This window comes from Carlito syrichta, unplaced genomic scaffold, assembly GCF_000164805.1.
Source record: "Carlito syrichta isolate Samal-C Ts95f unplaced genomic scaffold, Tarsius_syrichta-2.0.1 Scaffold107969, whole genome shotgun sequence".
Lineage (NCBI taxonomy): Eukaryota > Metazoa > Chordata > Mammalia > Primates > Tarsiidae > Carlito > Carlito syrichta.
In genome coordinates, this window is record NW_007052065.1 from 506,069 (window position 1) to 519,992 (window position 13,924).

The 13,924-nt window shown below is 40.2% G+C and overlaps 1 protein-coding gene across 1 annotated transcript; it reads right to left on the reverse strand.

Moving 5' to 3' along the window:
- Positions 1-768: 768 nt before the first annotated feature.
- On the reverse strand, positions 769-13,149 carry HADHB (hydroxyacyl-CoA dehydrogenase/3-ketoacyl-CoA thiolase/enoyl-CoA hydratase (trifunctional protein), beta subunit). The gene is made up of 9 exons (XM_008068214.2): positions 12,966-13,149; positions 12,417-12,597; positions 11,257-11,378; positions 9,149-9,228; positions 8,694-8,741; positions 7,305-7,392; positions 6,858-6,932; positions 5,191-5,355; positions 769-1,328 (listed from the first exon to the last, which is right to left on the reverse strand). The coding sequence occupies exons 1-9, from the start codon at positions 13,092-13,094 to the stop codon at positions 1,293-1,295; spliced, it is 924 nt and encodes a 307-aa protein (XP_008066405.2). The 5' UTR covers positions 13,095-13,149; the 3' UTR covers positions 769-1,292.
- Positions 13,150-13,924: the final 775 nt, after the last annotated feature.

A 13,924-nucleotide genomic window follows, 5' to 3' on the forward strand; every position in this document is an offset into this window, starting at 1 on the left:
CAAGTAGCTGGAACTACACATGCACACACCACGTTTGTTTTTTTGTTTTTTTTTGTAGAGACAAGTTCTCACTATGTTGCCCAGGTTGGTCTCAAACTTCTGGGCTCAAGCAATCCTTCCATTTTGGCCTCCAAAGGTGCTGGGATTACAGGTGTGAGCTACCACACTCGACATAAAGTTTATTACCTTTTATATTTAACTTATTTAGAGCTGATTTTGTGGTATGTATGTAAATATAATAGTTTTCAGTATTAAAAACTCACATTATATTGAAATTACCAAGGAAATCATGGGGAAATGATGTTGGAACTTTCAAATATCCTTTTAAGAGGTTAGCACTAGGTCCCTTGTCCAATCTCCCAGAATCTGTGTGATTCTGATTGTCAATACATTTCATAAACCTAAGCAACATTGATACAAATGGTCACAATTGAGCCCTTTGCTTCTTCAAAGCACTAGCACATGTGTTATTGAGTGCAATGTAGTTGTCAAAAATCTGAGAGGATTTATAGTCATTGATCAAAAGAAAAAAATTTCTTTTCTTTTTATTTACATTCAGACTAACAGATGCACCTCCAAGCAGTGAAATAAATTTACTTCAATCCAGCAATGGAAAAACAATAGGTGTTATTCTATGCAGCCTCATTGTTGACCAAAATTGTTAGAAGTTACAAATAAGTACTACAGGACAAAATCTGCCCCTAAGGCAAGAGAACCACCCACTCCTCCTCATTAAAAAAAAAAAGTAATAATAAAGCAAACAATTCCCCAATCCTTCTCTACTTTATTAATGTTGACCATCATGGGATTTATGTATTTAACTTTTATTATACGTTTTCAGTCATGTTTAGATTCTGAATCATTTTTTCCATAATTAAGTTAATGTAGGCACATTGGTTTGTATTTTATAGAAAACACTTATCTTTAAGACACAGACAGGGACAAGTATAATTTGCAAATGTCACAAAGATAACTCCAAATCTCAGTCAACCACTTTCCCAATTGCAACCACTCATTTAGTCTTTAATGACAACAGACACCAAAAACAACTGTTTACACATATCTGTGTGAGATTCTGGTGGCTTAGAAATCCCTGAAAGAAAAATAAGCTGTAGTTATTGAGAAGCTCAGAACACTGGCAAGGCTTAGTTGCAAAGTATTTAACAGAAGGCCACAAGTATTGTTTTCCTAAGAGGAGCTAGGAACGATAGTTGTCATTTAGTAATGCATTGAAATGGCATTGCCTAGTGTGAGTGTTGCACAAAAACTTCAGGTCACCTCTTCTGCAGCAATTATTTTGGATAAGCTTCCACTATCATAGCATGGCCCTGTAAAGGAAAGAAAAAGCTTAGTTAGAGCAATGAATGATGATGAATCCTGCCAGTGTACAGGCACAGAAAACCATGGGAAAAGCAGACTTTGGAATTTGATCCTGTCTCTGCTCTCTCAATCATTGTGTGATCTTGGAAAGCTTGTGGCCATTCTGAATCTGAATTTCCTCTATAAAATGGGGCATGCTCACGGCCACCGCAGCCTCAATATGCTGGGCTCAGGTGATCCTTCTACCTCGGTGTCTACTTCTTAGAATTTTTGCGACCATTAAATAAATTAGCACACTATATGTGTGTGTACATATATATACATACACAAACACACATGTATATTTATATACACACCCATATACATGTATACATTTATGCATCAGACCCTGTCTAGTACAGAGTCTAATTCCTAATAAATGCTCTAAAAATAGTTGCTATTAAAATGAGAAATCAGCTGGGTGCAGCGGTTCACACTGTAATCCCAGCACTTTGGGAGGCAAAGGAGAGAGGATTGCCTGAGCCCAGGGGTTTGAGACCAGTCAGGGAAACTTGGCGAAACCTCGTCTCTAAAATAAATTCAAAAATTAGTTGGGCATGGTGGCACATGCCTGTGGTTTCAGTTACTTGGAAGATTGAGGTAGAAGGATCACCTGAGCCCAGCATATTGAGGCTGTGGTGGTCGTGAGCATGCCACTGCACTCCAGCCTGGGCAACAGAGTGAGACTCCTACTCAAAAAACAAACAAACAAATAAATAAAATGAGAAATCACAGGGGCTTTTTTTTAGCTATACAAAAATAAACATGATACAATGAATGCCAATAAAAGAAAACATCTAGATGAGAAAACTGAGGCTTTGAAAGGTTAAGTGACTCACCCAAATCACAAAGTTATTAGTAACAGGGCCAGGATTTGAAACCAGGTCTAGATGGTACCAAAGTCTGGGTTTATCCCTTCTCTGCTATTCTATACAGGTAAAGGAGATGATCTAAGTGACCACAGGGGGAAGAAGTACAGATCTCTTCTCTAGTACTCTGCACAGTATAATGCACTAGTCATGTCCTTAGTACAAACCTAGCATAGAAATTTACAATTTTGGCCGGGTTCGTTGGCTCAGCCTGTAATCCCAGCACTTTGGGAGGCCGAGGCAGCAGATTGCCTGAGCCCGTGGGTTCGAGACCCACATGGGCAACTTGGCGAGACCTCTTCTCTACAATAAGTCAAAAATTAGCCAGGTGTGGTAGCATATGCCTGTAGTTCCAGCTACTTGGAAGGCTGAGGCAGAAGGATTGCTGGAGCCCAGCAGGTGGAAGCTGTGGTGGCCAGGTGTGTGCCACTGCACTCCAGTCTGGGCAACAGAATGAGACTCCAACTCAAAAAAAGAAAGAAAGAAAGAAAGAAATTTACAATTTTATGAGTCTCTATTCTGTCTGGTAATCACACTCATTTTAACCTCTAAACTGCCATTAAACCAGTGAATAGCCTAACTAATCTCCCTGCTTCTGGGTTCAATTCAATCCCCACAAATACTTATTAAAAAACTATTATTTGTAAGGCACCAAATTGAATACCGTATAATTTAAAGATTTTCTACAAGGTACCAGGTGTGGTGGCTTATGCTTGTAATCCCAGCACTTTCAGAGGCTGAGGTGGAAGGATTACCTAAGCCCAGAAGTTTGAGACCAGTCTGGGCAATATAGCAAGATCTTGTCTCTACAAAAAATACAAAAATATTTTATTTTATTTTTAGAGTCAGAATCTCACTGTCATCCAGGCTGGAATACAATGGCATGATCATGGTTCACTGCAGCCTCGACCTCCTGTGCTCAGGCAATCCTTCTACTTCAGCCTCCTGAGTAGCTAGGACTACAGGCACGTGCCATCATGTCTCATTAATTTTTTGTAGAAACAAGGTCTTGCTATGTTGCCTAGGCTGGTCTTGAACTCCTGGGCTCAAGTAATTCTCCCGCCTCAGCCTCCCCAAATGTTGGAATTACAGGCGTGAGCCACCATGCCTGGCCAAAAAAAACTAAACTAAACTAAACTAAAATATTAGCCAGATATGGAGGCATGTGCCTATAATCTCAGCTACTTGGAGACTGAGACAGAAGGATCATTTGAGCCCAGGAGTTTAAGGTTACAGTGAGGTATGATCATGCCACTGCACTCCAGTCTGGGCAACAGAGTGAGATCCTGTTTAAGGAAAATAAATAAGTAAAGATTTGCTGCATGGTCTCTATCCTCAATCTAGTATATGCTGTAGTTCAAAATAACTGTTAAGTACTATTAAAAGGCACAAGCAGACAAAAAAAGAGTCAGGATGGGAAGGTCTGACTTGGGGGTCATCCTGGAAGGACTCATAATAAGGTGGAATATGCCTCTGTAGCTTTATTTAAAGTGCACTGTTTTCATGCTCTGTGTTTTTTATTGTTCTAGATCAGTAGTTCTCAACTAGGGGTGATTTAGTCCCCTCCTCTCCCCAGAGGACATTCAGAATGTCTGGAGATTGTTTGTTCCCACTGTGTGTACATGGGGTCGGGGTGAGGAGGAGTTTGCTGCTACTGCTATCTAGTGGGTTAAGGCTGTGGTAAGCATCCCACAACACAGCGCAGAAGTCCACAACAAAGAATTATCTAGCCCAAAAGGTCAGTGCCAAATTGAGAAAGCTTGCTCCAGATTCACGACGATGGATTTGTCCTCTGACTTCCCAATCATGTCAGTACCGCTTGCTTGGTTCTCGGTGAAACAGTGCCAAGTTGAATCTAGTTTCTCAGATGCATCCTATCTACCCCCCTCACTATACTATAAACTTCTAGAAGAAGGGTACTGAGTATTATTCTTTGTTCATCCATAAAAGCATCTCATATTGTGTTATTTACACTCTCTGTGTTGGATGAAGAGTTAGGGAACACATACTTAAATCAAAAGACATCACCCTATGAGGATTCCACACAGTGCTCAGACAAATGAGTATAAGTCACCTCCCTAGTTGAAGCCTGGCACAAAGAGACAGGGGAATAACTCTCGTACTACCTGACCAAGGTTTTCTGCAGATGAAATTACACAGATTAAAAAGCATTTCTAATCATGAAGTCCAAAATGTTCTAACCTGTAAATAACTGGTCCCCTATTTCTGCAATGTCTCTGAGGAAAAGCCACAAGTAAAGGCTTTTAAATGCGAGATGTTTATGCTTTCAAATATCTTGTTTATTCATCATGCTCAGTAACAGAAAGTTCCCATAATCTGGGGGAAAGAAAACCTGTTCACATTAGGGTGAACAACAACTAGTTTTCTTTTGGATTTTATTCCCAGAGTGAAATGCCATAGCAGGTGAGAGGCTGGGTCTGCAATGCAAGTGAGGGAGAGGAAAACGTCTGTCAGAAAGACGTAACTTCCGCTAGCGGAACAGCAGTAGGTTATCCAGAAGTAAATTAATCCTCCAATTAAGGCACAATCCAGCTCTCTAGAAAGAATGTATACATAAGGTCTCATGGTGACTAAACAAAAGTTTATTATTAAAGAAGACAATATAGCAAGATGTTAATAACGATAATGTCTGATGAGGAGATTATAGATTATTCTATTTTTTCTATATGCTTTTTGTATTTTCCATAGTTTTCATAGTGAGTATATGTTAATTTCATAAACATTATAAACTTTCTGTTTAAAAAAGCTTGGATTTAAATACCATCTTCCTTCCAAAGTATTATCAGAAAGGAAGTTATCTCCCTTCTCAGTATCCCCCATGTCATCAGAAATAGTGCTTTAAGGAGGTTTCAAACTAAACTAAATCAAACATTCTAGTCATAAGCCTGTTTTGTTCCCAAGAAAGGGGCTCTGGAGGTTTCCAGAGGCCGCTGTGACGTACCTGTCCTCCAGCTGCACAGGCAGCCACTAAGCCATACTGGCCTCCTTCCTTCCGTAATCTGTTGGCAGCTGCCATGACCAACCGGCAGCCAGTGGCTCCAAACGGGTGTCCAAGGGACAGCGATCCACCCCAGTTATTGAATTTCTCCAAGGGAGGCAATCCAACCTAGGTCCCATTAAAAAAAAAAAACACAAAATAGAAAGGGCAGATTTACTTAAGATGAGAATCAAGCCAGGCTCCTACTGATAGGAAGTAATAGAAATAGAGGGAAATAATGAGACATACCACAAATTATTTATTTATTTATTTATTTTGAGTTGGAGTCTCACTCTGTTGCCCAGACTGGAGTGCAGTGGCAGCTCCCGGCCACCGCAGCCTTGACCTGCTGGGCTTCGGCGATCCTTCCACCTCAGTCTTCCAGTAGCTGGAACTACAGGCGCGCGCTGCCACACCCAGCTAATTTTTTGATTTATCGTAGAGATGAGGTCTCGTCAAGTTGCCCAGACAGGTCTCGAAACCCGCGGGCTCAGGTAATCCACTCACCTCAGCCTCCCAAGGGTGCGGGATTACAGGCTGAGCCACTGAGCCCGGCTACCACAAATCATTTTATTGCAAAAGAAAGTAAGTCTAGGTCAATATAAAAGCCATTTATTTTTCACCTAATGTCAGATTGGGAGGAACAAAAGACAACATAAAATTTACTTTTGCTGGGCATGATGACTCATGCCTGTAATCCCAGCACTTTGGGAGGTAAAGGCAAAAGGACTGCCTGAGCCCAGGAATTTGAGACCAGCCTGGGCAACTTGGAGAGACCTCATCTCTACAAGAAATTTAAAAAAATTAACTGGGCTACAGGTGTACACACCTGTAGTTCCAGCTATCTGGAAGGCTGAGACGGAAGATCACCTGAGCCTAGCAGATCAAAGCCGCAAGAGCCATCACTGTGCCACTGTACTGTAGCCTTACAGAATAAGACTCCAACTTAAAAATTACTTTCATTTTTTGCTGAAGAATTTCCAGGAACTATTTTTACTTATTTATTTAGTTTAAATAGAGACAGGGTCTCACTATGTTGCCCAGGCTGGTCTTAAACTCCTTGGCCCCAAGTGATTCTCCCTCCTCGACCTCCCAAAGTACTGGGGTGAGCTACCATGTTCAGCCTCCAGGAACTATTTTTAAACTAAGAAATAAACATGGATGGGAGCAGTGGCTCAAGCCTGTAATCTCAGCACTTTGATAGGCCGAGGTGAGGGGATTGCTTAAGCCCACACATTCGAGAACAGCCTGAGCAACTTGGCAAGACCTCATCTCTACAACAAATCAAAAAACTAGCTGGGCATGGTAGCATGTGCCTGTAGTTCTGACTACTTGAAAGGCTAAGGTGGAAGGATCACCTGAGCCCAGCAGGTTGACACTGCGGTAGCCGTGAGCGTGCCACTGCACTCCAGCCTGGGCGATGGAGTGAGATTCCGACTCAAAAAAAAAAAAACTATATATATCTATATATATAGATATATATAGATATATATAGATATATATTTAATAAAACACAAAATTCTTCAAAAGAAGGAGAGGCTATCTCCTTCATACTCTTATTAGCAGGTAACCAAGCTCCAAATATTAATGTACCTTGGAAATTCAAGTATATTTTTAAATCAGAAACTTACCTTGGTTTTTCTACCCATGTGGTTTTGCGCAAACCAATCAGAATCCATGGCTTTAAAATTAGCCAAAATCTGACCCTAGAAGGAAAAATAATTCAATGAGGACTTTGTTATTAATGTCCCCTCTAAGCTTTCTTTTAGGCATGGGTTTGTGTAACTTTAAAGTTGATTAAACCTTTAAATCAGTATTCAGAGAAAATTTTCTAAAGAAACAATTTGGTCCTTTTGAAGGACCCCTAAGAGACACCTCAAAAGGTAAGTTTTCCAGCACCGTGTGTGTGGCCCATGATTCCTCCCCTGCTTCTCCCAGCAATGTAATTCAGTACTTAAAACAGAAAGTTCCACTTCTGTCTCACTCACATTATAAACCATGCCTTGCTCTCTCCCACAAACATGGACTACATTTTTTATAACTATAGTCCTTTTATATGTGTCCTTCAAATGACTTACTGAGAAAGCTTCGTGAAATTCAAAAGCATCAATATCATTCATGGTTAATCCTGCCTTTTCTAGGACTTTTGGAGTAGCATATGTTGGTCTGAAAAGAAAAAACAAGTAGTATATTAAATTTAATTTTTAAGCTAGGAGTTCCTTCATATTTACTATACTGAGTTTTACACAGATTCTGTAATGTCATTCACTTATTCATTGATTGTACTATACAAATATTGATTAAATGTTTATGATGCAATAGTGAGCTGGCAGACATGCCCTCTGCCCTTATTAAACTTATATTATGGAGCTGGGGAAACAGATAATAAACAAGCAAACAATGAAGGATAAGGGCAAGTTCATAACATGTAGAGCTAAAAGAAGGACACAGTTCAAAGGGGTAGGCATGGGAAAGGGCTAGACTGGGTTGAAGGTCATAATGGAGGCCAGTGAGGCTAAAGCCTTGTGAGAGAAAGGGAGAGACTCTAAATACTGGGAGGCTTTCATAAAAAATTATTCTGGAGATTATGTAGCAGAGTATATAGCAATATGAAAAAATGTTTGTGACATCTGAAGGAAAAAAGACGGCAAAGCTGTATAAATGGGAGGATGAAAAAAAAAATCCTGGAATTTATTTATAAAAAATTGTGTATTTATTTTTACATGTTTAATCTTCAGTCATCTTCAAAGTCTCTCCATTTGATGCAACACACCTATCAAGACACTTTTTCAACAGCTCAAAACAGTTTTTGACTCATCCATTTTTTTTTTTATGTCTTTTGGTGCTTCTGCCATTCTTTGTTTCACCTCTTACACATGGGAAAACATTTCCCTTTGAGAACTTTTTCATCCAGGCAAACAAAAAAAAGTTGCTCAGGGCAAGATATGGTTAATAGGGAGGGCAGGGTACAGGGGTCATGCAATTTTTGGTCAAAAAATGCAAAACACTCAGTGCGGCGAGGGCAAGTTGTTCATGTAAATCACCCATCATGAAATGGGCAAACGTGCTAAAAGAAATCCCCCCCAAAAAATTCACTTAAGCCAATGCAGCTTCTCACAACAATGTTAGCTGGTACACTGCTGCCAATGGGTTCCTAGAACACTTACCTAGCAGGGTAAGTCTGTACTCAAGAGGCCTGCCCTTCCAAAAAAATTCCAGTATTTTTGGGTCCCCCCCACGTATGTATAGGAAAAAAATGTATATGTAAATGGTATAGGAAAAACCAGAAAATAATCCAAAACCTATACAAATAATATATGCCAACATAAAGGAATAGTATTACTTAAAAAAAAAAAAAAACACCACATAAATCAATTATGAACTCAAGGCTTAACATACTCTCAAATCAGTATGATAAATGTGAGTAATCAAATACTTACATCCCAAAGATATAAACTGCTACCTACCCAAGTAATAGTTGATCTTTTGGATCCTGAGACACATACATGAAGTCCCTAGGTAAAAAATACAGAGGTTACCTCCAGTAATAAAATTTAACAATCAGAGGCACGGCTGGATGTGGTGGCTCACACCTATAATCTGGGCACTTTGGGAGGCCAAGGTGAGAGGACTGCCTGAGCCCACAGGCTCAAGACCAGCCTGGGCAACCTGGCGAGACCTCATCTCTACAATAAATCAAGAAAAATTAGCCGGGCGTGGTGGCACACGCCTGTAGTTCCAGCTACTTGGAAGGCTGAGGCGGAAAGATCGCCTGAGTTCAGCAGATTGAGGCTGCAGTGGCCGTGAGCATGCTACTGCATTCCAGCCCAGGTAACAGAGTAAGACTCCAACTCAGTAAGTAAACAAACAAACAAACAAATAAATAAATATCAGAGGCAATTCACTGGAACATTTACTTTACCTCAGATATGCCTTCGGCTTATAACCCATGGCCAGAGCTTTTTCCTCTGCCATAATCAGCATTGCAGATGCACCGTCAGTCTGAAATGTTAACCAGAACAATGTTAAAATTCTTTAGCCTGTCTGGAGGTCTTCCTACAACTATTTCCTGTTTCTGAATCTACTAACTCACTATAATTATACAGTGATTCTATATAACATCACCTACTTCGTTGTTATTAGTCATTAAACCACAATTTAAACACACACACATTGACTCAATTTGGGAGTATAAGACCTGTTCAAAAATATCAAAATGATCAAAATGGATAAAAAAAACAAGTAACTTTAGAAATTTGTACTTATAAAAAACTAAAGCCAAAGTTTTTAGCTTTTGGCACAAAATATGAGACTTTCGTATTTATTCTTACATTTTCTAGGCTGTTTGACAGCTGCGTCCTGTCCATGACTTCTAGGTAATTTTCTTCTACTTATAAACTCCATAACAAGCAAACCAAGGGGAAAAGAACCAGCTTCACCACTCAGGCTTAACTGGGTGGGGCCCCCTCCTGCTGGAATCATTCCAGGTGCCCTTCCTCTAGCCCGTCAAGAGTAGGCATTCATTAGTCATTGACCATGGGCAAATATGTCAAACATTGCCTGTTTCCAGACTTTATGACTGGGCAGGGGAGTTATATTGTAAAAGAAACATTGACTACCTGGCCTATATCCAGAGCACTACACCCAAGGTAATAAGAGAAGAGAAACCACATCTTACAAGCAGCAGCAGAATCAATAGGGATGTTTAGTTGAGGAGGAGACAAAAAAGCAAAGAACATGAAGCTACATGTAGGTAAGTAAAAAACTTATAACAAAAACAAAACAGGCTGGGAGCTCGTGCCTATAATCCCAGCACTTTGGGAGGCTGAGGCAGAAGGATTGCTTGAGGTCAGGAGTTCAAGACCTGCCTGCGCAACATAGAGAGACAGCATTTCTACAAAAAAAAAAAAAAAATCAGCCAGGTATGGTGATGCCCACTAGTAGTCCCAGTTACTTGGGAGGAAGAGGTGGAAGGATGGTCTGAGTCCAGGAGGTCAAGAATGCAATGAGCTGTGATCGTGCCACTGCTCTCCAGCCTGGGCAACAGAGCAAGACTCTGACTCAAAACAAAACAAAAAACAGGATGGTTTACTCCATGATGCTAGAAGAGGCATCCTGTTACTCTTTCTGCCTACTCTTCCCAGTCTTCTAGGACTGCCCAGTTCATATCCTGTGCTCCAATCTAGCTCTTCCCCCAAAGAAACCCTTGCTCTTAATACCCCAATATTACATTTGCTGTTCCTTCTGCCTAGAAAAGATTTCTTGAATTGACTTTTAGTTTTACTTCAATATTTGCTCCCAAGAGTTATCTCTTCTGAGAAGCCTCTCTGACTACTCCCAGTTTGGTTTAGGGACCCTCTATTTAATTTGTCTGATAGCCTATGTTTACAGTCACCACAGCACTTTCTCACTACATTGCAATTATCTGTTCTTTCCTTTTCCAGGGCCTAGCAGAGGCAATAAAGTTTGACTGGTTAAGTGTTTAAAGAGAACAGCTTTTGTAGCAGAATGATAGCTGAATTAGATGACTTCTAAGGTCTTAAAATTATGATTCTATTTTTTGGGGTTTTTTTGAGTTGGGGGTCTCACTCTGTTGCCTAGGTTGGAATGCAGTGGTATGATCAAGACAATCACGGCTCATGACAGTCTCAACTTCCTGGGATCAGGCAATCCTTCCACCTCAGCATTCTGAGTAGTTGGGACTACAGGCATGTACCACCACACCGGGCTAATTTTTTTACTTTTTTTGTAGAGATGAGGTTTTGCTATATTGCCCAGGCTGGTCTTGCATTCCTGGGCTCAAGCAATCTGCCCTCCTTGGTCTTTCAAAGTGCTGGGATTACAGGTGTGAGCCATCATGTCCAGCCCTCTATTTTTTTCATGATTCCATCTGAACATTATCTTTATAATGAATAACTATATTTTTAAGCCTCTACTCACAACACACGCACATAAATCTATTTTAGGCTTTTCTACTGAGAGTACAAAAATATAAAAGTCACTACTAAACATAAATAGCATTATAGCTACCAAGAAAGAAGAGTTTGCAGCTGTCACTGTGCCATAGGGCTTGATGAACGCAGGTTTTAGTTTGGCCATCTGTTCCAGTGAGGAAGGACGGATGCCATTATCTTTAGTAATTGTATCTTTTCCTATAAAAACAAGAACTTTTTAACTCTCTGGAACTACAAGCATTATATATCTTCCCAGAGAAATATGCTTTAAAAATTATGAGAACAAATGAAATAAAACTTTATCTATTTAATAGAAAGCCTTTCGTGTTGTCAAAATATTATCAAACATCAAACTAAACTCTTAAGACATGTTAGAAATAATCTAGTTTAATAAAAAAAAATTTCTTAAGACATTCATTTGTATTTGACTACTCTATGCAGAAGTTAGATGAATCAGAAATTTAAAAATTTTAAAAATAGGCATGTATGTAAGATATAAAATACCAGGGTGTCAAAAAAAGTATACACATTTTAAGAGATGTTATCTATGTATTACTTTTTGAAATATTTTTCAAAAGTGTCTGAACTTTGATAGTAACCACTTGGAGCACCTCTTGCAGAAGTCAAATGTGACTTGCGTCCATCTTACAATTTTAATACAGTTTTTTCCTTTCTTAAAATGTGTATATATTTGCTGGCACCCTCTGTATATCAGGAAGATCTAAAAGGAGACTGTATTTTTTTTTTTTGAGTTGGAGTCTCACTCTGTTGCCCAGACTGGAGTGCAGTGGCCGCTCCCGGCCACCGCAAGCTCAATCTGCTGGGCTCTGGCGATCCTTTCGCCTCAGCTTTCCAAGTTGCTGGAACTACAGGCGCACACTACCACGCCCGGCTCATTTTTGATTCATTGTAGAGATGCGGTCTCGCCAAGTTACCCAGGTGGGTCTCGAACCCACGGGCTCAGGCAATACACTCACCTCAGCCTCCCAAGGCGCGAGATTACAGGCTGAGCCACTGAGCCCAGCTTAAAAGGAGACTCTTATAAAAATTTTTAAATGTTTACCTATTGTTATAACATAAATTGAAACTTGAGTCCATGTATAAGAATAAAGGCTGAGTATTTTGGAAACAGGACGAACATACTTATTGAAAAGTTCCTTGGGTTTTTTTGAGTTTTAGGAGCAATTTGGGTAATTCAGAATTCCCTAGGAGGTATCATAAAGCATTCCATTTGACCTGGTACACTGAAGGGTACAACGTCAGAAAGGAGTCCTTCATCCTGTGCCTTCTTGGCCAGACTGTGAGAGCGCAGTGCATATTCATCCTGTTCCAGTCGAGAAACAGCAAAGGCAGCGGCCAGTCGGTCTGCAGAGTGGCCCATCGTCTCGCTGGTGGAAAACTCAGCCACCGCAGGGAGCTGGGAAAGGAGACAGCCGAGGGGAAGGCACACATGTTAGCAGATATTATATGACACCTAGGACTGTTCTGTGTTACATGGATAAGGTAAAATCTATTTGTTTACCATTTATCAGTCAAGATCAGGGCAAGGGAAACTCTTTGTGAGCAAGGAGAGAAAAGGATCTCTAAAAAGAGCTCACAAATTCAGACTTTCTAACCACTGTCTTTACTTTTCATCTTGACCAAATAATTAGCCCCTCCCTGAAAATAAGCGAATCTACAACAATTAGAGCATACCAGAGCCCACGCTGACCTGCCTCATTCTAAATCGCTGCACCAGGATGCTCTGGAAACACATCTTATTTGCACAAAGTTCCCAAGTCTTACCTCAGGTGATAGAAAATTCAATCTGAATTTAGAGAGTAAAGATAGTCGCTGGCCCAGAGTCTTGGCCTTGTTGAGATCAAGCATCATTTTCCTCATTTTCCTTGAATGACGAATAGGAACATCGGACATTAATTCGACACCACCGGCCACAATCACATCACACTGGCCAGAGGTAAGCAAGCCAACACCTACAGGGCACAAGTTAGACCTCATGAACACTTTTTGCAGAAAATAACATCCCACTGAAATGTAAGCTTCTTGATCAAAAAGTTGAATAACAATTATCAGCTTTGCACAACATCTGTAATTAAAGCCTTCATCTCTTCAGAGGGATTAAGATAACTTTTTAACATGACTAAACACACGGCTGAGCAGGTGACTAATGCCTGTAATTCCAGCACTTTGGGAGGTCAAGGCAGGAGGACTGCTTAGGCCAGAAGTTTAAGACCAGCCTGGGCAACATCGCAAGACTCTGTCTCTACAAAAATAAAAAAAAATTAGCTGTGTGTGATGGTACGTGCCTGAGACCTAGCTGCTTGGGATGCTTCAAAGTCACAGTGAGCTATGATTGTACCACAGTATTCCAGAATGGGTGACAGAGCAAGACCCTGTCTCTAAATATGAGTAAATTGGTTAATTTAAATCACTAAAAACATATTCAAACACTGGAGAAAAACAAATTTCGTTAAGGCCATGTAGACAACTTCTAAAAATATCCACTGGACCAACTCTCAAAGCATCTTCTAAACCAGTATATCTTGCATATATTTTATATGCTCCCAGTTTTAGTCTTCAGAAGTTTTTTTTTCCTATAAAAAGAATGTTAATTTCTACTACAAGACAGAGTAATTCTGGCTTTTAAACTGTTAGGCAGCTTCCCTTCCCCTTCTGGCCACTAGCAAGTACACTGTTTCTTCAGCCAGGAATTGGTCACATGCTGCCTATAGTGGAAAACACTC